Source organism: Nematolebias whitei, chromosome 9, assembly GCF_014905685.2.
Source record: "Nematolebias whitei isolate Nwh7 chromosome 9, NemWhi1, whole genome shotgun sequence".
NCBI classification, from domain to species: domain Eukaryota; kingdom Metazoa; phylum Chordata; class Actinopteri; order Cyprinodontiformes; family Rivulidae; genus Nematolebias; species Nematolebias whitei.
Window position 1 is genome coordinate 32,698,252 of NC_056506.1, and position 24,956 is coordinate 32,723,207.

The 24,956-nt window shown below is 43.8% G+C and overlaps 1 protein-coding gene across 1 annotated transcript; it reads left to right on the forward strand.

Annotated features, from left to right (window-relative positions):
- Nucleotides 1-452: 452 nt before the first annotated feature.
- On the forward strand, nt 453-24,713 carry ptch2 (patched 2). Its single transcript, XM_037682260.1, has 23 exons — nt 453-605; nt 1,666-1,858; nt 10,093-10,282; nt 10,367-10,436; nt 10,535-10,626; nt 12,686-12,794; nt 12,911-12,997; nt 13,116-13,237; nt 14,241-14,388; nt 15,269-15,400; nt 15,490-15,645; nt 15,805-15,897; nt 15,986-16,111; nt 17,049-17,436; nt 17,524-18,048; nt 18,589-18,731; nt 18,857-19,037; nt 19,132-19,412; nt 20,046-20,183; nt 20,462-20,604; nt 22,877-23,282; nt 23,368-23,923; nt 24,041-24,713. Exons 1-23 carry the CDS (start codon nt 453-455, stop codon nt 24,073-24,075), a joined length of 4,467 nt encoding a protein of 1,488 aa, XP_037538188.1. The 3' UTR covers nt 24,076-24,713.
- The last annotated feature ends 243 nt before the right edge of the window (nt 24,714-24,956 follow it).

The window sequence follows — 24,956 nt, forward strand, 5'->3', positions numbered from 1 at the left end:
TAATTTGCCACTTCCTTGGCCAATGGGAGCCGGAGCACTTTTCCATCAAACCTCCCTTTTCAGGATTTGCCGAGAGGCGAGCCTCTCCAAATGTTACCGCTGCGAGAACCGAGTTGGACTTGACGCGCACGGCTCGGACTCTTCTACTACAAGCGCTGCTGCTGCACCTCCTCTCTGAGCTTCCCTCCCCCCCCCCCACCAAAAAAAAAAACCTCTCGGGACGAATGAAGACTGAAGGATCCACACGGATTTGGGCGCATAATGTTGGGATGGAGTTTCGAGACTGCTCTGGCTCCTGCGTGGACGAGTAGAACAGCGAGCTTTCCGTCTCCGCTGCGTCACGCGCTCCGCTTCTATGTTGGATTATCGCCGTCGCTTCTCCTGAACTCGCATCGATTCCTCCGTGTCGCGTCGCTCCGTGCGCCCCCAGCTCATCCCCTCCGTGGACTATTATGGCCTCGGACCGCGGGGTCCCGGGGGCCACCGGCGGCGTCTTTGGAGACTTACTCCCGAGCTTTGCGCGCTCCCAGCCGCCTGCGAGCCCAGACCTTCTGCGGAGACCCAGCTACTGCCACGCTGCTTTCGCACTTAAACAGATCTCAAAGGTGATGCTTGAATATTATTATTGTCATTATTAAAGTTTGTGGAGTGGGTTTATCAAAAGAGAAGCTGATTGGACTCTGTCAACATTAATAAAATAGATGGGGGGTCTGAAGACCACCACCCTGCAGTGACAAGAATCAGGATTAGAGCCGGAGGAGAAACTTGAGGGCCATGTCGTGTTTTGACACTTAAAAAAAAAAATCTATAACAACAGGTTTAACTTGGCTGTGTGTCTGAGTGGAGTTGCTCATTCATTTCCCTTGCTGATAAGACTCAGTGGAGGGCTTGTTGTTCCCAGCCGTGCAGTGCGTGCGCGTTTTGTGTGTGTGTGTGTGTGTGTGTGTGTGTGTGTGCGCAGCCAGCGGAGAGCGCACTGCTCTGCGCTCGGGGTCTGTTTTGGAAATGTGGTGGGTCCTGTAAAGGAATTCACTGATTGAGTTTGATCTGACAAAGCATCTTTGGACCGCCCGGATGCTTGGACGTGTTTCAGCGCTGCTGAGAGGAGCCGCACCAGCCGAGCGACTGCAGCTTCTCAGGCTCACCTTCAGGGATTTTGGGACATTTAACGTTGAACAAAAGAGAAGAAACGTGTTACATACTGCTTGGTTTAAGCTCATACAGAATTCCTTCTTCGTGCACTTGCAACTTTGCACTGTACATAAAGTAAACACAGCATTTTTAAATGTCTAATATAAAGTGATTTTGTCTGATTAGCCTGATTAGCTTCTAATTGTTAACACATCCAAAAGTAAATGACCTCTATTCATTTTGATAGTATGGCTTATCATAACATTAAATCCTAATTATGGGCTGCCACTGGAGTTGGACTTGAGGGTTTAACAATGCAAGATATCTTGGGATTGACTCAGTGTTTGATCAAAACGCTTGTTTCAGTTTAATATCAGACAGATGTTGTGTCAAATGCTTTGGGCAGTAGCTGTCACCGTGCTCTACTACAGCGCTAGAGATGCACAGACAAATATGGACACAGTGATGTATGCATTTTTTTAGTAACGTCACATATTAATGTCCTTTTTCTCGCCCTCCCATCATGAAATCCAGGGAAAGGCGGTAGGTCAGAAAGCTCCTCTGTGGATCCGGGCGAGGTTCCAGGCCTTCCTGTTCTCTCTGGGCTGCCACATCCAGAGGCACTGTGGGAAGGTCCTCTTTATTGGACTCTTAGTGTTCGGCGCTCTGTCTGTGGGACTCCGAGTCGCAGCCATCGAAACAAACATCGAGCAGCTGTGGGTTGAAGGTGAGTTTAAGACATTACTCGTTTACTACGGCACGTGTTAGTGTTCAGCTGTGTTTGTGCGAAGCAGCAGCAGGACCATGGCAATTGTCGATTTTATTTGTGTAATGTGGTCATCTGGTGTGTGGGGTTTGGATTTCAAAATGCCTGACAGTTCGTATTTCACTAACAATAGTTGAAATGACAATAATGAGCTGATGAAGATGCAGGGTGACCACATTAGTGTCATTTTAGTGCCACAGGAGGAAATAAGTGTTCAGAGGCGGACGTTAGTTTTGTCTCGCTACACTTTTGAAAGAGCAGCAGCAAAGTCAAATATTTGCAAGTTTGTTTGAAGTGGTTTAAAGAGCACACAGTTCCTGCCTGTGCTTTGTGGACGGGATTTTTTAATTTATTTTATTTTCCGCATAAAGCTTTATCTGGGAAATACATACGCATGTGACACTTTTCTCTTAAAAAAGCTTTCTGCTCTTCTTCTGTCAAACAGAAACATACTTCTGCTTAGAGTGGCCTCCTTACAAATTTACCAGCGCTCGCCATGCTCCTTCCCTCAACACTTCTTAAAGTTATCTGCACATATTCCGAGGTGAAGGCAGCTTTATTTAGTTTTTCACACCGGCCAAATTCCTTTTAAACCCTCAGGCTTTCTGTGCCGAGCCTGATCCCCGCAGCAGATGGACTGTGTGAATGGTTAGCCATCTTTGAGGGCTCTGACCCCTCCCCCTTCGAGCTCCCTGTGTGGTCCCTAACTATTCTTGGATTCCATTCAACAAGAGGCAAGCAGGCAAGCAGGCACCACCTCCCTAACCCCCCCCCCCCTTCCTCCATCTCTCCTCCTCACCAGAAGAAGGAAGAAAAAAATAATAAGTGAATGCAGCTGAAGTTTACCCACCTGTTTTGCATGCTTTAAAAGCGCCACAGCAGTTGGTGAATATAAACAGACTCTATAGGGTTTTTAAGCCCACCAGGAACAGGCAGCTCCCAGGACCTGCGTGGAGATGTCGCAGGAGTCCCACACCGCTGGTGTCGGGAGGAGTGTTGGGAGGCCGTACGCTTCACTTGCACAGGAATTTGAATGACACCCCTACTCTCCTCACCCCCACCGAGTCACACTTGTAAAAACATTATATGTAGGATGCAGGCGCTACAATGATTACTTTGAGATGTGAGGAAATCAAGAGAGTTCTGAGCAAGAACAAGAGAAGGAAACATGTTGCCATTCCCGTTGGTTTCCATCTGGTTCGTGGGATTTCCTCTTGAGCTAATTGGCCTGGTTGCCTTTTAAAAAGAGATGTTTAGATGTTTGTGTGCCAGTTGTTTTGCTGTGGGATTCAGAGAGCTGAAATGAAAGGGGGGGTCTGAAAGAGAACCCTGTGCCTTTAAGAGGCTGTGGCCATGTTTCTAAAGTTTCTGCCTGCCTTGTTTCCACCAATAGCCCATTGACAAAGCTGCTAGGGCCTCAATGGAGAGTAAAGTGGTTTGGTAACAAGGAGAGGTTAGTACTCTCTGTTTCCCTCTCTCTCTCGCTCTCTCTCTCTCACACACACACACACACACACACACAGATACAAACACTCATGCACCATTGCACATGAGCCAGAAAAGAAATAATGCACACAACTAAGATTTCAATTGAAGAGGCTCAAAGTGTTGTGGTTAGGTTTGATTAAATGTTGTTTTTTTTGTTGTTGTGTTGTAACTGGAACAAAACTGAATGTCTGGTGTAAACATTCAGACTTCTATCCCAGTTTTCTCCGAGTAATCGACACCGTGTGTTAACACTCGGCCTTCAAGGTGTTAAGGAGCATATGCTTCCTATCATATATTCATACGAGAACAGAGAGCCTTCCCCCTAGAGTGGACACACACACACACACACACGTACACTTGTCGTCTTTGTCACCTCTGGCTGTGTTCAGCTCGCCTGGCCATCTGTCTGCCTAAATGTTCCTGCCTGTGTTTATATTTCTACCTGTGTGTCTGAAGTCAGGCCACCAGGGCGTTTTTAATTGCTTCCTGTCATGCTGCAGGACTAAAACTGAAGCAGGGCAGCTAGCTAGAAAAAGTTGATGAAGAAAACTTGAAAATGTGTCCTATACATTCCCATCTTCCCACTTTTACTTGCATCAGCTGGCTTGTCTTGAGGATTCTTGTGCGTCTGTGATGTGGACACGCAGTAAGGCTGAAGGATTCATTACACCTGCAGGTGATGCAAAATGCAACAGCATCAGGGTGTTTAGTCTGTAATGGGGATTAAGATCTGTTTCTGTCTCAGCCTCAGAGAGAGAACCTGTGGCAGGCGTGGCCCATCAAATCACCTAACACTCCCTCTGCTCTAAGTTACTTGCACTTAGATGACTTTACATCAATAATAATCAATAATAATGAATTGAATTTATAACGCACTTTTCATTAACAAAAATCTCAGGACAAATGTGTTTCAGAGTCAGTAATGAATCACACAAATGTCCAATTTATATCTTATTACTTTAATCCACCTAATTTAACACACTAATCTGTCTGAGATTATGGTGAGACCTGAGCTATTGTTCACAAAAAAAAAACATGATAAAAGAGGTTCAGGAAGAAGACTGATGAGAGGAGACAATAGGGGGGTTGTGACTCTTGTGCATGTTTTTATTTGTTGTTGTTGACCAACTTGTGATCTCTCCACTTCCTTCTGCTAATTTATACTTCTTTCTACTATGTTAGCTAGTATTCAGCTGTTTCTTTGCTTATTTCACCTTTGTTAAGCTAATTTACTCGTTTTTGTGCTCATCACTGCCTGTTTAAACCAAATTCAGCAAATATGTGTTTTTATGATTTTTCTGCTAACTTAAGCTTGTTTCAGCTACATTTCAGCATGTTTTAAGCTCATTGCAGCTGTTTTTCAGCAAGATCTTCAGCAAGAAGCATTCGCACTGCATTTTCGCAGGAAATGCAATTTCTCTAGTTGTTGTTCTCTCCTGCGCACACATGAACAAGCATCAAGTGTGAGACTGTCTTTTGCACTTGTTCACTTCCCAATGAAGTGCAATGTGAAATGTGAAAGAATCCAAAATCTGGCTGAAATTCTACCTTCACAATGCCCCACTTGAAAAAGCTTGTTTGGGAAGGTGGAACAAAAATGAGCAGCTTGCAAAAAGAAAAAAAGAAAAAAGACTGTGTTTACTCTGACATCAACTAAACTCATCTTTCTTGGCAGGGTTTGGGTGAGGCATGACAGACATATACACAGACTCAAGCTGTCCAAATACAAATGCAGCAAGACGGGGCCTAGCAGTCGCACCACATGTCCCATAAAAAGTGTAGAAGAGGGGGAAGTAGAGCGCCTGCACAGTCCACATGAATGAATAGTGACTGAAGTGCGTCTTTAACTTGCAGTGAAATTAGACGGGATATGAGAAGATCAAGAACGAGATTGATTAGAAGAATGAAAAGAGGGGGGAAAAAAAACACCTCTGAGTTTACGCAAATGAGTGAATGCACACGTGGGCATCTCGGAGTTTGGAGCAGTTTCTCTAAACAAACCTCAGAGCGGTGCAGCAGGTAAATGCTATAATTCATTGGAGTGCACACAGCAGCCCAGTTCGGACAGAGAAAGGGAGCTCTATGAGGCATTATTGAAGGTGAATAGTGCGCGGTGGTGCCCCAGCTAGATAAATAAACTCCCAGCGTTCAGGGCCCGGGACCTCACTGGTAGAGAGAACAAACAAGACCAGAGTCAATCTGGGTCACTTCTAAATGTTTATTTCACCCCCTTCCTTCCATCCTTCAGTTCAACACTACCTCATTCCATCCTTTTTCTCAGCATCCCCCACCCCCCACAACACACATCAACATACAGACCAGGACCACCCCTTACAAATAAACACACAATGAGCAGCAATAAACATGACACACACATGGAGTTCGCTTGTACTGTACATTAAACACAAACATAGCCCTTTATTTCATTTTAAAGTGTCAACTTTGCACCAATGTATCATATATGTATTAGTTTGTGATCATCAATCGTTTGCAATAGTTATAAAAGACAATTGGATTAATTCATGCTTCGTTTTTTTTTTTATTCCAAAACTTGGGACAGTTGGTGTCTTGGCTACACTGAATGTGATGTTCTTAGAAAGGCAACAAAGCTGCTCCAAAACTGGATAATAAAAGCTCAATCAGTGTAGTGTGGCACCCTTTCTTCTTTCGGCGAAGAGAAACTTTTGTCTCTGCTCCAGGCGAAATAAACCAGCACCAGTCACCTTAGAGTTTGCACCATTTGCATCTGTCTTCACACCATGAAATAAAATTTAAAAAAAGTAAAGAGAGAGGTAGACGGAGACTGAACATTTTCTTGGTACTTGGGAGTGAAGAAGAGAGAGAGAGAGAGAAAAGAAATGCTTCTTGAGCCCAATAAATTCATTTCTCATCTGAATGCGACCAGCAACGTGGAAAAATTTTGCTTTTCAGGCAGGCCTGAATGTATGTTTCAACCACACATTAAGCAGCATTAGTGGTCAGTGGAGTGTCTAATGTGACTATTTTTCACAGTGGCCAACACTGCCCATGATTAGCATAATTAGCAGAGGCAAGCCTATACATATGGAAATAGAAAGTGCCTAAATGCCAACCGTGGTGGAAATTTATGTGTGGTGGCTAACACCACTGGCACATCTGAATAGAATGTAAGTGAAACTGATTTTTCATCTTGTTTTGCTGTTTATACAGTTGTGACTGCTGGATAGGCTGACCCGCAGAATTTAATCAGACTGAAATTGATGATGTTGTTTTCTTGTGTTAATGCACCCAATGGGATTATCCTCCTAAATAGTGTTGTCTTTGACACTTCAGAAAGAGATGCACTGTATTTCTATAGGTAAGACAGCAACGTGCCAGCTTCTCTTCCATGCCCCATGTCCTCTCGCCCTCCCATGGCTGACTCGGTCATTGTTTTACAAGCTGGGAAAGTTTAGATCAATTTGTGTGAAAAAGCTCTTTTCTTATTTGGCTGTTTGTTGGGGAAACATTTGAAAGAATTTGAAGGGCTGAATGACTGACTAAAGGGTCTGCATTCAGCCTGGAGCTGGATTGAATGATTGTATGGAGGAAAGGCCCATCTGCTGGGAGCAGCCTGCTTTAGGTGGTGCCCTGGCTGGGGGATGCCACAGGGCATGGGCACACTTAGGACCTAAAACGGTTGATTCTGGTAAGTTAACTTAATAAAATAATAACTTAATTTGAGATTTGTGATAACATAAACAAGGTCATGGAGAAGTATTTTCTCATTTAGTTTCTTTTTAATTAAAGTTTTGTGGTGAATTCGGATGTACTCATGTTGACACGCTGCGTAAATAAGCTAAAAAAAATGGCATGTGAAAGCATACATGTCACTTCCAGCCCTCTTCGTTTTGGGTCTTCCTCTGTAGCAGCGTGGGGCCTTTCAGAGGCCCCTTAATCCAGCTAATCTACCACACTGAAGTTTGAAGGTGGCCTAGTCTGACCTAGCATGCCCTGGAACTGGAACCAGGCCCATAAGACACCATGAAGACATAACTGAAAAGATTGAAATGCACATAAAAGTGGACTTAGTTTGTCTCAATTTTGAGGAGCCGCACGTTTTTCCCTGATATTTTTGGGCTGTTTCGTTCTTAGGGATGGGTGGTTCAGGTAGGCAGGAAATGACTGAGGCTGGTGGAGATGGGATCCAGTGTTTACACTGGTGCATTCACATGTACAGTACTTGCTGGGACAGGAAGACGTGCTGTAATAAAAATAGCATTGCATTTATAGACTTGTTATTGCGATTTACTAGTGTTTCTTACTGCTTTCAAATCACGTTTAGCGATGACTAACAACTTTATGTTGCACCTAACAAAATACACTTACAAGACAAGACGATGGTCAGATTTCCTGACAAAACACCCTCAAATTGTTGTTGAATTATTTAAAGTTCTAGTAATTTCCATTTTTAAATTGATTTTAACTAGTATAGACAAATATTCCATGTGTTAGGTGAGCACGTGTAGTACAACTACCAGCTGCTGGTGAGATAAAACCTCTGTTTCCATACTCAAAGGAGCTTACTTCCCAGGGTGGGAAAATGTCTGAGAGCTGTCTCTTTAAGGCTGTTTGAAACGCAGGCTGAGTGAAGGGGGAGAGTCTGGGGTATACTGAAAAAAGAGTGAGAAACAAACTGTTCGAAAAAGGGAAGAAAAGGATGAGAGAAAGAAGCAGAGGTGGAAAAAGAGTGAGGTTAGCATAGCGGAGCAGCGGCAAGCCGAGTTTCTGTGGAGCTCTGCAGAGTTGGGTGGTTGGGGCCGGACCAGGGGCCGAGGAGCGAAGGCGAGAAAAAGAGTAGAGAGACAACTGCTGCCTGTGTGGTCCAGATGGGAGGAACGAGACACAAATAGCTATAATTTACTTCAGGAGGCCTGTAATTACAGAGCCAGAGTCTCTCCAAGCCACCCAGTTCCTGTTGGGATCAAAACCCTGCTCTGCAGAGGTTAACATACGAAATGTCAAAAAAGGTTTAACAGATGTCAGAAAGGTCCGCAAACGGAAAAGCTTCCATTTTGTAGGAGTCATTTTTGATTGGAAATCTGTTGAACTGAAGCTAAACTAAGTGGAGTCATGGTGTGCTGAACATGTAATTGCTGCTTTGCACCCAGTGTGATGTTGTTTTTTTTGTTTTTGTTTTAAATAGGTACATGACAGCGTAAAAGTGATTTATTAAGTCAAATATGCTTCAAAACGTAGATTTAGTCCTGACCACTACCGTCTCTGTAATCAATCAACCTTTATTTATACAGGTAAATCCCATTGAGCCTCGAGGACTCATTTACAAGAGAGACCTGAAAAAACACTACCGTCTCTGTAAACTTAGATATTTAATTTTATAACCATTTTGAATAGTAATTCACGCACAATAAAAGCTGTATGACAACAATATTTAGAAAAATAAATGCTGGCGTTATATTTATCCCATGTTAGGGGTATTTTGTTTTCAGGGTGCACTCATTTCAGAACTCAAAATTATAAACAAAGCCTGAAATTTTGAAAAAATTGTGTAAATGTAATTAAAGCCTTGAAAGCAAAGCGTAATGTTGGACTGTTTCTCCAAAGCCCGGAGTCCTAACCTGATCTCACACTTTAGCGGCGAAGGCTGAGTACCGTAGTTTGTTTTTTCTTTTCTCCCCATCAATTACAGCAGCCTGTTCCAGGCTGGGGGGAGGTGTAGAAAATGTGAGGGAATGAAGGAATGAAAAAAGGGAGAAAAAGAAGACAGAAAGAGGGACACCGATGGAGAGAGAAACCAATACAGTTGGGTTATAGGAATGATAGATATTCGAAAAGAGGTAAAGCCATAAGTAGGTAAAAAATGGATGAGATGGTTTAGAAAGGTGGTGGCTCTTGTTTCCAAACTTTGCAGCGTTCTTCTTTTCTCCCCCTCCCTGCTTTCTCTTTCGCTCTTTGGGGTTGTCATGTAGTAGAACAGCAAGAGGGGCAGACAGGCTCTCTGTGATCCAACGCGGCATGTTTCATGTCCACTTGGCACAGGCACAGAACCCCCTGGCTGGCAAACTCTTTTCAGGGCAACCTCCTGTAATTAGGGGGCTGGGGTCTACCACACTGCACAACATAGCTCTGCCTCTTTCTCCATATTTTAAATCTTTTTCTATCTCTTTCCTGCTCATCAGAACCACTGAAATCCATATGTCTAACTTCTTGAGTCTGTTATTCGTATGTGTTTTTAAAAGCTTATTAAAGATTCCTCTTGGACTCCTCTGTTCTGTTTTCTTCTGGACTTTTCGTCTAAACAATGTCAAAGATAAACATGGTATATAAAACCAGAAACCAGAGAAAAGCAGGTCTATAACAATCCTTTTCCATGAGCTCAGATTGTTTGAATTCATATCTGCTGCCTGTAGCACTACAGTAGAGGGTTTTGGGGCATCAAAAAGCTGATTTTGCTAACTAACAGGGCACATCTGTTTCACAGAAGCAGCCAATGAGAAGCCATATTAGTCATTTCTCTTGGCCAGACACTGCCTTGTGTGAAGTGCCTTCAAAACCAACACTGGCGAAGGCCAAGGGCGTTGGTCAATATACGTATGTGTTCTTGCGCAAGCATGTGCGCATGCAGTATTTATGTTTAAATCTTACATTGCAAAAGGCTCAAAAAGGTGTATTTTTGTGCATTAAATAAAAACTTTGTGTTCATTTCTTCCCTCTTTCTTGCTTTTTAGCTGGCAGTCGGGTTAGCACAGAGCTTCGCTACACCAAGGAGAAGCAGGGAGAGGAGTCGATATTTACCTCACAGATGCTTATCCAGACCCCCAAAGAAGAGGGCACAAATATTCTTACCCAGGAGGCTTTGTTGATTCACATGGAAGCCGCCCTGTCTGCCAGTAGGGTGCAGGTGTCACTGTTTGGAAAGTAAGTGGACCGTACTATGTGAAAAAGTTTCTAACGTGCTTTTGTCACCAGGTTGCAATGTAATTTTCATCTTCCGTTTGATAGATCATGGGATCTTAATAAAATATGCTACAAATCAGGAGTGCCTATCATAGAAAATGTCATGATTGAAAGGGTATGTTGACAAGGAAACCACTTTTTTATTCCTTTAAGTGCACATTTCTCACTGTTTTGTTGGGTTTAATCGGTCCTTCTTTCTGTCTCTGATCCCAGATGATTGACAAGCTTTTCCCCTGTATGATAATCACCCCATTGGACTGTTTCTGGGAAGGGGCCAAACTACAAGGAGGTTCTGCCTATTTACCGTAAGTCTTGGAATTTTCCTTCCAACGTAAACCTTTGCAACATTACAACTCTTCATAGAAGTCTTGTGCTCTCACTGTGCTGCAGCCGTCTTGTCCTGCTAGAGCCTTATGAGGGTCTGCAGCGTTTGGCTGGATGGAGACATACAGTCAGGCTTTCAGTGGCCTGTCAGTGGGTGCTGTGACTGACAGCGGTGATCAGTAATAGAGTTCTTTTAGGGTCCGAGAAGGGGCTGGAGAAGGTGGTTGGTGGCGGGGGTTCTGACAGGGAAATTCAAAGGAAAAAAGTTGGGGAGAGATGCAGCAAAATGAGGGAGGGATGGAGGGAGAGTAGATGGCTGTAGCAGCAACTGGGTGGTGGGTTGGTAGAACAGAGGGCGGGGAGGCGGTGGCAGTGGTGGTGGCGGTGGCAGGGGAGCCCTTTGGGTCAGACAATGGTAAGCATTCTTTCAGTTTACGAGTGAGTGTCCATCAGTGCAGGGGCCCCAGAGAGGAGGGGGGTGGGGTGGAGGGTGGCTTTGTCAGCTCACGGCTAACACTCGGCATTCTCATGGTAATGCCCTGGGCTCCCAGCTCCCAAGTTGTCCAACAAATAAAATGGGCAGTATTCAAGCCTCAAGTCCCCCGAGAAGGACAGAGAGAGGCTACAAGACAGCTAACAGTGGAGTCTGGGCGTATTTGCAGATTCCGTTTTTTTTTTCCTCTTCTTCTTTTTCTACCTCCTTTTTTTTGTGGAACAAAGTTCTCTTGAGAAATGGAGTCACTGAAAGGGATTCCTTTTTTGTTGTCAGAAGTGATATTTCAATCGAGTGCTTACTTTAGAAAAGATAGTTTAGATCATAGCAGATGTTTTTGTGCAACAAAATCATTTGTTTACTTATCTGTTTGAGTTGACTGCGCTGTGTTGCATGACAAGCCAGCACATACAGAAACAAACTCAAGTTTCCCATCTTTAGCATCTCCCAGTTGGCTTGTGTGAAAGCACTGACGAGGGGAGAAGGGGGTCTTTTTGATGATTCACACACCATTCACGCGTTCCCGTAATCCACACCCAAGTTTTCAACATTTGTTGTTATTTATTAAGTGCTCATTACTTGTTTTTTTTTTTCATGTGCCGCTAAAGAGAACTAGCGGTGGTAAGGACAGTTTAGGAGGCATGTTTTAGATGGTTTTTAAAAAAAGCAATAGAATGAGAAGAAGAGATCTGAGAGAGGCAGATGGAGGAAATGGGTGAGGAGAGTGGCAAAGAACAAGAAAAGAACCAATCTATGAAAAAAACAAAAGGGCCCGGGCCTCGTTCAGTCAAGCAAAAACTAGCTGATAAAGGAGTGTCTTTGCAACTAGCAGCAAAAAGGAGCCTGGTATGTGTGAAAAGGAGAGGAGCTCCTCCAAAGGCAACTGAAGGAGGATTGAGCTTCCATCTGAAATACTTTTGGATTATTTTATACCCTGGTCTTTTGTTTTATTATTCCAAATTACAAAACAAAGGCTAACCGCTCTCAAAAGTTTTAGCATGGAGCAAACTGTGGATGCTATTGAAGCTAATTTATGCAGCAGTAATCAAAAGTATCAAGTCTATCACAAAACATAAAGAATAACTAATTTGCAACTTCAATGTAACATACATTATACTAAAAGTAAGCCATTTGTCAGTAACCATCTCTCTGCAAACTGAACTGAATTCTCCTCATCCGTAAATTAATTTTTCTTTCCCTCCCTCCCGTTCGTCTTTATCAAGATGTTTGGGAGGCAGAGGTAATTGTTATGACTCAGTGCAGGGCACCGAGGAATGAAAGTGAGCAGGCAGCCACCCTGCCTTTTTCCTGGGCATTGTGGCAGTGTGAAACAGGATAATAAACGCTATTTTATCCTGTATCTGCAGCTGGCCTCCTGCGTAGGCCTGTGCAACAGACACGCTACAAAGGGAATCTGATCAATTCTGATCGCAGTAAATGTTAGCAATAAAGAAGTTAAGATTAGATAAGTTTGGAGTTTCTTCTGCTTTTATGCTGTTACTGCTTTGTGCTGATCATGACCACAGATCTGTGTGTTTGCTCTGCAGAGGTATGCCAGATATCCAGTGGATGAATTTAGATCCTGTCAAACTGATGGAGGAGCTGAGCCAGTTCACTTCTTTGGAAGGATTTAAAGAGATGCTGGACAAAGCCCAGGTGAGACACTGAAACATAAACTCATCTAGTGACTTAAATATTTGAAGAACTTTTTACTGAAAAGCATATATTATATCTTTAGATAATGAGACTTTTTTTTTTTTTTGATTCCTCAGGTGGGACATGCTTACATGAACAGGCCCTGTCTCGACCCTTCAGACCCCGACTGCCCCCTCAGTGCACCCAATAAGGAAACGGAGGAGGTACATTTAAACATACGAATGAAACTTCAACAACATGTAGTAGGTTGAGCAGAGTAGCTCTCCCTAGAAAAACAAAAAAGTCAACAAACCAACATTTTCTGACTGCTTGTCCATTCAGAGTCCTGACATTGCTGGGCGTCTCCAGGGTGGTTGTCATGGTTTCAGCCGGAAGTTCATGCACTGGCAGGAGGAGCTCATCCTGGGAGGGCGGATCAAAAGCAGCGAGGATACTCTGCTGAGGTGTGTACATCTAAAAAGAAGAAAAAACAAACACGGGCACTGCATTACAAGGCTAATTTTGCATCATTCAAGAATGTTAGTTCAATGTGATTTTCATCCGCCAGGCAGACAGACAATCCACTGCTGAATCTGTGTTTAACCCCCGTGAACCCTACAGACACATGCTAGGAATGCATCGAACTGGGAGAGATCGGTTTCCTGAATGACCCCGCTCTTGGATAGGCTAATTAAAGATGACTGACAGCCACATAAAACCTCCCACTCTACTACACATTTGTTGCACAGAGGAAGCAAAGAACAAGGAGAAGACACGTGTTTATCTGTAGCTGCATGCACAAATTTCTTTATTAGATGATCCTAGGAAGTCATGCTTTTTTAAACACTGCTGTCATCAAGTGGATTTAAAAAAACACGATGGGTACAAATGAAGTGACAGGACTGGGTCAGAGGCCAGATCAAGACCCACGCAAGCTCAAGACTTGAGACTTGAATAAAAGCGGATTCTAGTTCCATCTGTGTGAGTCACACTTACTCCTTGATGATTTAAGATAATTTATTTACATTTTGGGCTTCCAGTGCTGAGGTGACGCTTAAAAACCTGAGGAATCTGGTATACCTGTAGACCATTAGTTGGACTAGATAACACCTGTGCTTCGCTGTTTGTTCGGGAAGTCAGACAGAGCAACGTCTGGGAAAACGCCATCCTGCCGTAATTTACAGGAATTTTCAAAGAGGTGTAAGGTGTGGTGATCAACTGGATAACTTAATGTTTGTGTTATGAGACAAATGAGGCCCAGTACAAAATTGACAATTTTTATAAGGTTTTGTGAAGGCTGGATCCTTTTGATCTAAGCTGGTTGCTCCCTGGGCACATAGCTGCCCACTGGTCCACCTGGATGTATCCCAGGTTAAATGCAGAGAACCAATTTCGCCATTGTATGGGAACATACAATGATGACAACACATAGCACTTTACTTTATTTTACTTTGATGTGTTTTGCAGTGCGGAGGCTCTCCAAACCATGTTCCTGTTGATGAGCCCCAAACAGCTGTACGAGCACTTTAAAGACGACTATGAGATCCATGACATCAACTGGAATGAAGAAAAGGCTACCGCTATCCTCGAGTCCTGGCAGAGGAAGTTTGTGGAGGTGCGAACACGTGCCGGTTTCTTGCAATGTACTCATTACACATTTTAAAAAGCAAAAATTGAGCATAAATGGATATGCATCTCCCTTTGCAGCTTTGCTCTGATATTATACACACACACATACACACACTCCAGGACTTACTTTGTAGTGTTTGAATTCCATCAGTCTTCAGCTCTCTTGTAAAGTGAATCGCAGGGCAGAACAGGGCACCAGGTTTGTGTGTGTATCTGTGTGTGTGTGTGTGGTAGGGCAATCATCTCTCTCTGTCAGAGCCCTAGTTATAGGAACAAGCTGTTGCCGTGATAGCTGACACCCACCACTGTGAGGGTAAGGGAGGGAGGCAAGAACCGAGGAGCTAGTGGAAGGGAGGAGGGGGTAACAAACTCCAAACGTAAACTGACAGAGACATGAGACCCTCTCCTGACACATTAAAGAACAAGAACAGATTTGTTCAAGATAGCAAAAAATGGCTTACACATGCAGGTAAATGGCTTTTTGGGGGATAAATTTGTGTCATTTTATGGCACAGCAAGCAGAGAGTAGCCGCCTGAACCATGTGATCCCATCCTTTTCACCTCTGACCTCACAACCTCTGGCATCTGTGCTCATTACTCCTCAGTTGTCACACACACACACACACACACACTCACACACATGCTGCCACATGTAAAAACACATTTGCACATTCATCCTCACTTTCAGACACAAGTATGTTTCCAAGTCACAAGGGCTTTCTGCATTTAAAATTATGAAGTATTGAAGAGAGACCCGGAGAAGGATTTGTAGTTCTTGTTGATTTGTTCTTCAAGTTTTAAAGAACATCTGCCTTTTTATAGGCTTAATGCAACGCTTTGTTGATAATGTGTTGTTTCTCTTGCAGGTGGTTCACCAGAGTATCCCAGCTAACTCCAGTCAGTCCATGCACGCTTTCTCCACCACGACCCTCAATGACATCATGAAATCCTTCTCTGATGTCAGTGCCATCAGGGTAGCTGGAGGATATCTGCTCATGGTGATTACCTCGTTCCTTATCATTAACTAATGGGTTAAATGACAAATGGTCTCTCCATGTTTCGACTGACTTGTTAATTTCTTCTCTAGCTGGCCTATGCCTGTGTAACTATGCTCAGGTGGGACTGTGCCAAGTCCCAGGGGGCTGTTGGACTTGCAGGGGTACTGTTGGTGGCCCTGTCAGTGGCAGCAGGCCTTGGTCTTTCCTCACTTCTTGGTCTCTCCTTCAATGCTGCAACCACACAGGTACAAGACAGAGAAAACTGCATGTTTCATATGATTATAAGATGATTTGACCTTAGGAGAAGGGGGTAACCCTTTTATTTAAAGTCCAGCATTTGATGTTAACTTACTTTAAACGTTCATTCTGACCCTTTGGCTCTGCTGATGTGTTTCCCATCCCAGGTGCTTCCCTTCCTGGCACTAGGGATTGGTGTGGATGACATGTTTCTGTTGGCTCACTCCTTCACAGAAACAGGAAGTAATATCCCTTTCAAGGTACTTTAAAATATTTCCTAGACTGCTCGCCTCTTGCGCGCATCCCCTCTCTTCTCGTCTGACTTGTTTCTGTGTTTTTTCCGCGAAGGAGCGTACAGGAGATTGTTTACGTCGTACCGGCACCAGCGTGGCTCTCACCTCTCTCAACAACATGATTGCATTTTTCATGGCTGCCCTTGTGCCTATTCCCGCCTTGCGAGCGTTCTCTTTGCAGGTATGTATATTTTTTGTTCTGTTTTTGGGCAGGGGTGATGGTGGGGGACACAAACCTTCTCACGCCTGCGCAAAGACATAAGCACAACAAGCACACAAACGCACACCGTGAGGCCTGAGGCTCCTTTGTAAATGAAAGAGATAACTTAAAAGAGGTGACATTTATTCAGAGTAAGAAAAGTCTTTGTTCCCTGTTTTATTGCCACTGCACCTAGTGTGCCAAGCTTTTTTTTTTCTGTGGGGATGCATGTCTTTGCATGTGTGTGTGTGTGTGTGTGTGTGTGTGTGTGTGTGTGTAATGGGGAATACTCTGAGTACCGTGAGCAGTGAACAAACTAGAGAAGCAGACTGAAAGAGAGAAGGAGAAGGAGGGAGGAGTGGATCAGTATATCACTGGCCCGTCAAAGCGGTTTTCTCTGATCTGTGACTAAACTGTGGGTGGTCTGAAACACGCACACGTACACACGCACACACGCATGCACACACACCCCCACACACACTCACACAGATGTACACACTGGAAACTATATAATAGAATGTCAGCTTCAGGGGATGGGTTGTATAGGAGGGGTGGTGGAAGTACTGGTGAAGGGTGATGGTTTTGCTCAAACTCTCAATATGTCTGCCCGTCCGTCTATCCGTCTGTCCATCCGTCTATCTGTCTGTAATATTCCCTCTGTTTCAATTTTTCAAAAGTTATTTTCTTTCTCTTCTTGCCGTCTTTTTCATCCCTTCTGGCTCACGTAGTATTCCTGGCTGTTGATTTACAGCAGGGCTTTTCTTTACTTAGTGGGCTGTGTTCTCAGACCCTGAAAAAAATAGTACTGACTTTTCCCAGCTGGGGCTGAGTGTCTGTAATTTCACACACTGCTCTGTCTCTTCTCACTTTGTGTTTCTTTTTTTTTAAATAGTCCTTCTCTCTGCATTTCTCCGTCTAGGCAGCCATTGTGGTTGTGTTCAACTTTGCCATGGTGCTGCTCATCTTCCCCGCCATCCTCAGTTTGGACCTCCATCGACGTGAGGACAAGCGTTTGGATATCCTCTGCTGTTTATACAGCCCGTGCTCTGACCGCGTCATTCACCTCTCGCCGCACGATTTGTCGGACGCTGGCGAGCAGCCGCACACGCCCACAACAGGGGCGGGGCATCCGCACCAATATGCCACTGGATCAACAATCACCACCAGCACACAAATCACCACAACAGTGCAAGCGTTCACACAGTGTGATGCAGCCGGACAGCATATCGTTACGATCCTGCCACCGACTTCACAGATCTCCACCAGCCCTACCTCCATCATCGTCTGCCCCACCTCACAGGCTCAAGGTATTAAAGAGCTCTCTGATTATTGTTTTATAGCATACAATTTAAGTTAAATTAATTTTTTTTTCAACTTGTATTTTCTCTTTTTAGCCATCTCACCTTCCCCTACCACCACCTCTGTGCCTGACCCCTTTGGCTCCCAGCTCTTCACCCCTACCTCCAGCTCCACACGGGACCTCTTAGCTCAGGTGGAAGAGTCTAAATCAGGGAAAAAGTGTGTCCCGCTCCCTTTCCTGCACTGGAACCTATCCAGTTTTGCAAGGGAGAAATATGCCCCTCTCCTCCTCAAACCCAAGAGCAAAGTTATTGTGGTTGTCCTCTTCTTGGGCCTCCTGGGTCTCAGCCTCTATGGGACCACCATGGTGCACGACGGCCTTTACCTGACTGATATTGTGCCACGCGACACCAAGGAGTATGATTTCATCGACGCCCAATTCAAGTACTTTTCCTTCTACAACATATACTTGGTAACCATGGATGGATTTGACTATGCTCGATCACAGCGGCTGCTGATCCAGCTGCACAACGCCTTCAACTCTGTTAGATTCGTGGCCAGAGACAGCGACAACAAACTGCCGCGCATGTGGCTGCACTACTTCCAGGACTGGCTCAAAGGTAAAAATAAATAAATAAAAATCAGAGACAGTTGTACAAGTTTGTAAGGGATTCATTAAATCAATGCCTTTTTCCTCTTGAGGGATATGTAAAAAAATATGAGTCTCGTTGATTGAGGTAGTGTATTATTATTATTTTTTTTTACTAAAAACAGTGCTGAGCTGAGGGTGTGGGGCAGAGAATACACAAAGGGTGAGTGAAAGTTCACTCGTGCTGTTTCTCGCCCTCCACCTGGGCTCAGGGGTGTTGTAATAGATAGGTTGAGGTCATGGGTTATCTCCATGTGTGTGTGCACATGTGTGTGTCCTTAGGTCATAATGTGTCAGAGGCTCAGTCAAGAGGAAGTAATAGTTAACCTGTCAATCGGGGCCAACTAATATAGAAAAAAAAAGGAAACATGATATTTCACCATTTTCAACATGAATGTGTGAACAGATGTCTGGAAAACCTTTATATTTTTATGGGAATAAAACTTGAGGCATTTATAAATAAGAGCCTCAATATGTTTTTCTTTTTTTGTGTGTTTTACCTCACACATAGGTCTTCAGGCTGCTTTTGATGCTGACTGGCAGGCAGGCAGGATCACGGCTGACAGCTATAGGAACGGTACAGAGGATGGAGCTTTGGCGTATAAGCTCCTCATTCAGACCGGCTCCAAGAAAGACCCTTTTAACTACAGCCAGGTATGTTCAAGACCTGCACTGAAAAGAGAAACAAAAAGCTTTTGAAACAGATAAACAGATGTCAATGTTGTTGGATAGTCTGAGGTTTTGTAAAACCTAAATGTCCCTTTTGAATCCTTTTCTAGCTGACTTCCCGTCAGCTGGTGGATGCAGAGGGTTTGATCCCCCCAGAGGTGTTTTACATTTACCTGACAGTATGGGTCAGTAATGACCCTCTGGGTTATGCTGCATCCCAGGCCAACTTCTACCCTCACCCCAGAGAGTGGATTCATGACAAATACGACGCTACAGGGGAAAATCTGCGCAGTAAGTTATTTATTTTGAACACATGAATTTATCTGGAGTGGATGTACCTGAAAATGCTTTGCTGCATGAACAATTGCTTCTTCTCGTGTTGCAGTCCCAGCTGCAGAGCCTCTGGAGTTTGCTCAGTTTCCTTTCTACCTGAATGGCCTTCGGCAGGCCGGCGACTTTGTGGAGGCCATCGAGAGCGTGCGGGCCATCTGCGATGAGTTTAGCCACAAGGGTGTGCTCAACTACCCTAACGGGTACCCCTTCTTGTTCTGGGAGCAGTACATCGGTCTCAGACACTGGTTTTTGCTGTCCATCAGTGTGGTCCTGGCATGCACCTTCCTGGTTTGTGCGATTCTCCTGCTCAACCCTTGGACAGCTGGCATCATTGTAAGTCAAATATTCCACTACCCTAAAACTTTCATTTTCTGTCTAAAAGAAAACAAAAAAGGAACAAACTAGATGTTATTCCTGAATCCACCTCCACCTTGACTTGGAAATTAAAAATGTCTTTTGACCTCAAATACATCTCCCCTATTTATGCTCCGTCTGTCTTTTCACATGGTGCTATTTGATAGCATTTTTGATTAAGACGGAAACTGTTTTGATTTAAAAAAGTGCAGGCTGTTATCTCACAAACTAACTAAATTAACAAGCAGATGTACATAAATATGGGGGAAAATGGTGAGTGAAACGATGCCCATGCACTTGTGTGTTAGAGTCTGTCAATCATTCTATTCATCACCTCAGGGAAGGAAGATGAGAAGTCAAAAAAGATAGAAAGGAAAGGGGGACTCTGCTATCCTAAGGAGGTGGAATTTGAACCAGTGTGGTTGAGATTTTAGGAACATGGGAAACGAACTGAGTGGCATAAGAATGTAAAAAGACAACTTAACTTATTGAAACTGACATAATCACAGTATGAAATACTATAACTGAATGCTTTCTTAAAGGCTGCTGGATTTCTCCATTTTATTTCTCAGGAGTTGGTAACATTCCCTTTCTTGCATGTGTGTATTCCAGGTGTTTATCTTGGCCATGATGACTGTGGAGTTGTTTGGCATCATGGGCCTGATTGGCATCAAGCTCAGTGCCATTCCTGTGGTCATTCTGATTGCCTCGGTGGGCATCGGAGTGGAGTTTACTGTTCACATCGCGTTGGTAAGTCCTCAAACTTAGCAGAAAGCAACAGCACAAATGAAGATTTAAGTTAGACAGAGAGGTAAATAGATGAACAGATATTTTGTATGAAGCATGATGCGTTTTTAATTGTGTACCTTTGCAGTTAAATGTGTGTGATTACAGACTTGGTCTTTCATTTGGTCTCTTAGTGAAGTGTAGTAATAATCAAAGCTTGCCAAGTTTCACCACAAACACATTTTGTGTAATCGGAAAGATTCCCAACTTATTTCTCTTTCCTTCTTTCCTTTCTGCCACAGGGCTTCCTGACAGCGATTGGCAACAGAAACAAGCGCTCAGCAGTGGCACTGGAGCACATGTTCGCCCCAGTGGTCGATGGAGCAATCTCCACATTGCTGGGTGTTCTCATGCTGGCAGGGTCAGAGTTTGACTTCATCATGAGGTGAGATGTGATTTCTCTCTTTGTGCATGTGTGTAGCTGTTTGGCTTCATTTGGGTGCAGAAGAAAGCCCAGTGGGGGGTCAGGGTTGCATGCAGGTGGAAATGTTACGTCCCTGTTTATGCACAATCAGTGACAACTAGGCAGCTGGTTCTGTCACTCCAAGAGCATACACATCCTCAGAGTGCAACAAATGGGGAAAACATCAGTGGTGTGTAGCAGCTGCTTGTAAACATGGAAGTGTTCTGCGGCCCACTGGGTGGTGTCTCTCCCTGACTCGCTCTCACACAAACACAGGAATCTGTAAAAATTCCTGTCATCCATTTGGCATTCTTTCTGCCTTAATAAAAAAAGTGAAGCTAATTTTGAACTGGTCAGCCAGTCATTTCGTCTGTAGCCTTCCAACAGACAGCATTCCCCTCTCCCTCCCCATCTTTCCCCAATAGAAGCGTGTGTGTAAATCTTGTATACGTGCTCTCTCATGTGTGTATTTTCTCCCGCTTTATGGGTAAAATAGGGAAAAAAGAAAAAACGCTCCATGATTTTAAGCTGAATGTGGTCTCGGCTTTTACCCAAAACCACAGCCTTGAGCTCACAGGCTGCACCAGGCCTCCATGACCTAAAAAACTTTAAAGTTTTTGTGAACAAATGAAGGCAGAAGCAAAAGGGAAATGGAGGAGAAGTACTATTAGGGTGGTTCTCATAAATGCATTGATCAGTGGTTAATCCTTCACAGAATTGTAAATGTATAGAAGTTAAGTTAAAAAAATGTGTTTGATCAGCATTAATGGAGTTACAGAAGAATTTTTATTGCTTCTTGGTTGTTGTGCGTCAGATGACGGGGTGAGACAGAGGGGTCTGGTCTCTGTTGGAGGTCTTGTTTAGCTGCAGCTGTAGTCAGGTAGATGAGGTGATCCAATGTTGGCTAGCTGGGGAGCTGGATAAATATGCTGCTGTAAACATCTCCTGGCCTTGTAGTGCACTGAATAAACAGCAGGCCTGATTCAACTCTGCTCACAGACTTCTCACACAAACACTAACAGAGTGTACATGCACATGTAGACACACAAAGAGAAACACACATATGTATAGGCATGTAAACAACTCTTTCTCGCAGACACGTATGGACACACACATGCATACACACACACGGCTCTCCGGGTCTGACAACGACTGGAAAAGATTACAGTTTAAATAAACAAGAAAATTCCTGACAGTGAGACACTGTTGGAGGTCCCCCCATCGTCTCTTTCTGTCTTTCTTTTTCACTTTCCTTTTTCTGCGCCGCTTACATGCACAAGAAAAGGTGAACATTTTGATTTCATCAAAGCAGTAATTGCCTACTTGTGTGCTCAGGGATGGCATGTGAATATGTTTTGTATTTGACAAAGCACGCCAATAATCTTTTGACGAAATGAGCGCAAATGGGGACTGTAGATTACTTCCAGGGAGAAAACCGTGAACCATTTTCCTGAAGCATGACCTTTGCCAATAGAGTAGTAGTAATAATCATTTCAGCAGTCCATTCAAGGAGAAGTGTGTTTCCATAACACTCGTCAGCTATTATCCCTGCCCTGGCTGACTCCCCACCCCCCGCAAACCCCATCATCAATTTTTTTTTCATTGCACTTTTTTTTTTTTTACCTCTTAAAGTCTGGCTGGTGGTTAGCATCTCACTGTCTCTCTATGCTTTCTGTTAGTGTTTAAGTGGAGTCCTCTCTAATTTTCTTGAGGAGCTCTTTCTTGTGGCCTGCCTCCACCCCTGGCCTCCTCAGAGCTCCACTGAAATGCTTACACACTCACACACAAAAAAAAATACATGCACACATGCATACAGTGTGAGTACCAAAAAAAAAAAAAACCAAGAGTGAGAGAAAGTTTGGAGCTGCAGCACTGCAGGCATGAAAGCATGTTTAAATTGAGTGGAGTCAGATTAAACCCCCCACCCCCACCCCCCACCCTGCTTCCTCTGCTTTTGATACACAAGTGTTGGGCTTTCCCTTCTTCCCTTGAGCTATTTCTCTAGCTCATATGCGATTTATGTTTGTATGCATGTATGTGCATGTTTTCTTTAATGTTCTTGTTCGTATAAAACACAGTTCTTGTGGTCTCACATTAGGAGGAAAGAAAGACTGAACTTATTAGTTTGTTGATATTCCACGTTTTTTTTTTTGGTTTTTTTTTTTGCATTTGGTTGATAAAGCAAGATTTAATAAAGTTGCAACTTCTTGTTTATATTCTCTGAACTCATGTTTTATTTTGCTGTACTTTTCAGGTATTTCTTTGCTGTGCTGGCCATCCTGACTGTTTTGGGGATGCTAAATGGCTTAGTTCTTCTCCCAGTCCTCCTCTCAATGATGGGCCCTCCAGCTGAAGTCACCCCCGTTGACAATGCCAACAGCCTGCCGACACCTTCCCCCGAGCCTCCTCTGCCTCCACCAATGACCCATCATGGGTACTACACGGGCCAGCAAAACCCACGGTCGCCTCATCACCAAGCTTTTTCAGAGTCGTCCGATTCTGAGTATTACTCTGAACTGACAACAACATCGGGGATTGGAGAAGAAGATTATAAGTACTGTGATCGGAGTGCGTACCAGGCATCACACAACGGCATTCCTCCTGCAACTTCACATATACTGCTGGAAGCCAGCAAGAACCCCAGCTTCCCAAAACTCACGGTACATCCCATAAAGCCAAAAACCTCACAATTACCTTTGCATTTTTTTTTTTAATAAGACTAACCTTTAAACTTATCTTTTGTAGGTGGTGAAGCCATTCAGAGAAAATGTCACTAGTGGGAAGGTTGAACCGTTATGTGAATCCTCTCACAATGCACAATCATCTCCTGGCTACCAGGTTACCTGCTGGGATGGAACCAAGCAGGAGCAGCAGAACGGGCGTCAGAGACTACCAGCTCAGTCCATGCAACATTTACCCAGTGATAAAGCTCACTTTCCTGGGAGGACTTCTCAAAGTGGCCCCAGGCTACAGAACAGCAGAGGGCCTCAGCCAAACAGGACTAAAGGGCCAAGCTATAGTCATAGCAACTCTGCAACACAACAAGGCTCCACTGGGGGACCTGTTACCATGGTTACAGCCACGGCCTCTGTGACTGTGGCTGTGCATCCGACCTTACCAGGGGCGGCATACCATGGCTACATGCATGAAGGTTTTGACACAGACAGTGAGTCGGACTGTTTTCAAGCCACTAAAAGGACTTGTGGTGACAAAACAAAATATCCCTCATGTAAGAGAGACTCTTTAGAGCTCCAGGACTTGGAGACAACACAGGACCAGACAGAACTTGGCAAGACACAAGGTGAGTTGGGTTTTGCGCCTCAACTTTTTCTCTTACCTACAAAAGTACATCAAGACAAGTAGCGAGCTTTAGCTCAGTTTCTTTTGCTAATCCGACTTTGTGTTCTGTGTGCTGCAGGTGGGCTGAGGATCCAGGCATCCAAACATTGCTAGACTCCCTCCCACATCGTGTTCTCTCATTTTGTGTCCCCGGTTTCCAGAGCACCTTGATGTCCACAAGGCATCAGTTCATGCCTTGAACTCTCAACTGTACATAAACTTGGACATAAACAAAAACTCCTGAAGATTCACATCAAAGACATGAAAACAATGCTTGTTTTAATAATTATATAAATCTATGAGTATATATTTTAATACTAAAAAAGAGGGAAGCTATTTAAAAGAGTACCGTATAACTTGGGTATACTCAGATGTAAAATATTATTTTTATGTGTGGTGGCTGATGTTTTTTTTCTCCACCACACACTGTATAGAATAAGAAATATTCTATGTGTTTTCACAAAAACGTGAGATGTTATTAGGTTTTTGAACATACATGGTCAGTGTTGTATTTCTGTTTGTATTGTTATTTTGTTGCTGCTACACTTCATAACTATTATTGCCTTAAAATGTGCAGTACCCCCTTTTTTAAGGCAACAAATACCTTTCACAGTATTACGCTGTGAGATATTGCATCAGTCGTATTATAAGTAAACCCATTTCCTTTCAGTGTGCACTGTAAACAGAAGCAGATACTGTTTTCCTAACAGCAGTAGCCGCCGTGCCTTCAGTACGTCCCCCTCTGTCACGATCACAGCGTTCAAAGCTCAGTATTATATTCCCACGTTGTTGTAAATACGTGTTTGTCTCGTCCAGACACAAAAGCGTTTGCCTAGAAGCAGTAGCAGATGGATTTTTATAGTTTGTGATCATTTAGCCACCATGCAGGTGGCATGACGCCTAATTCAGATTATTATTATTATTATAATTTTAATTAAATCTGTGTCTGGTTGTCCCAATGTCCTCTGCAGTTTTAAACTACTTGAAGGAGCTGT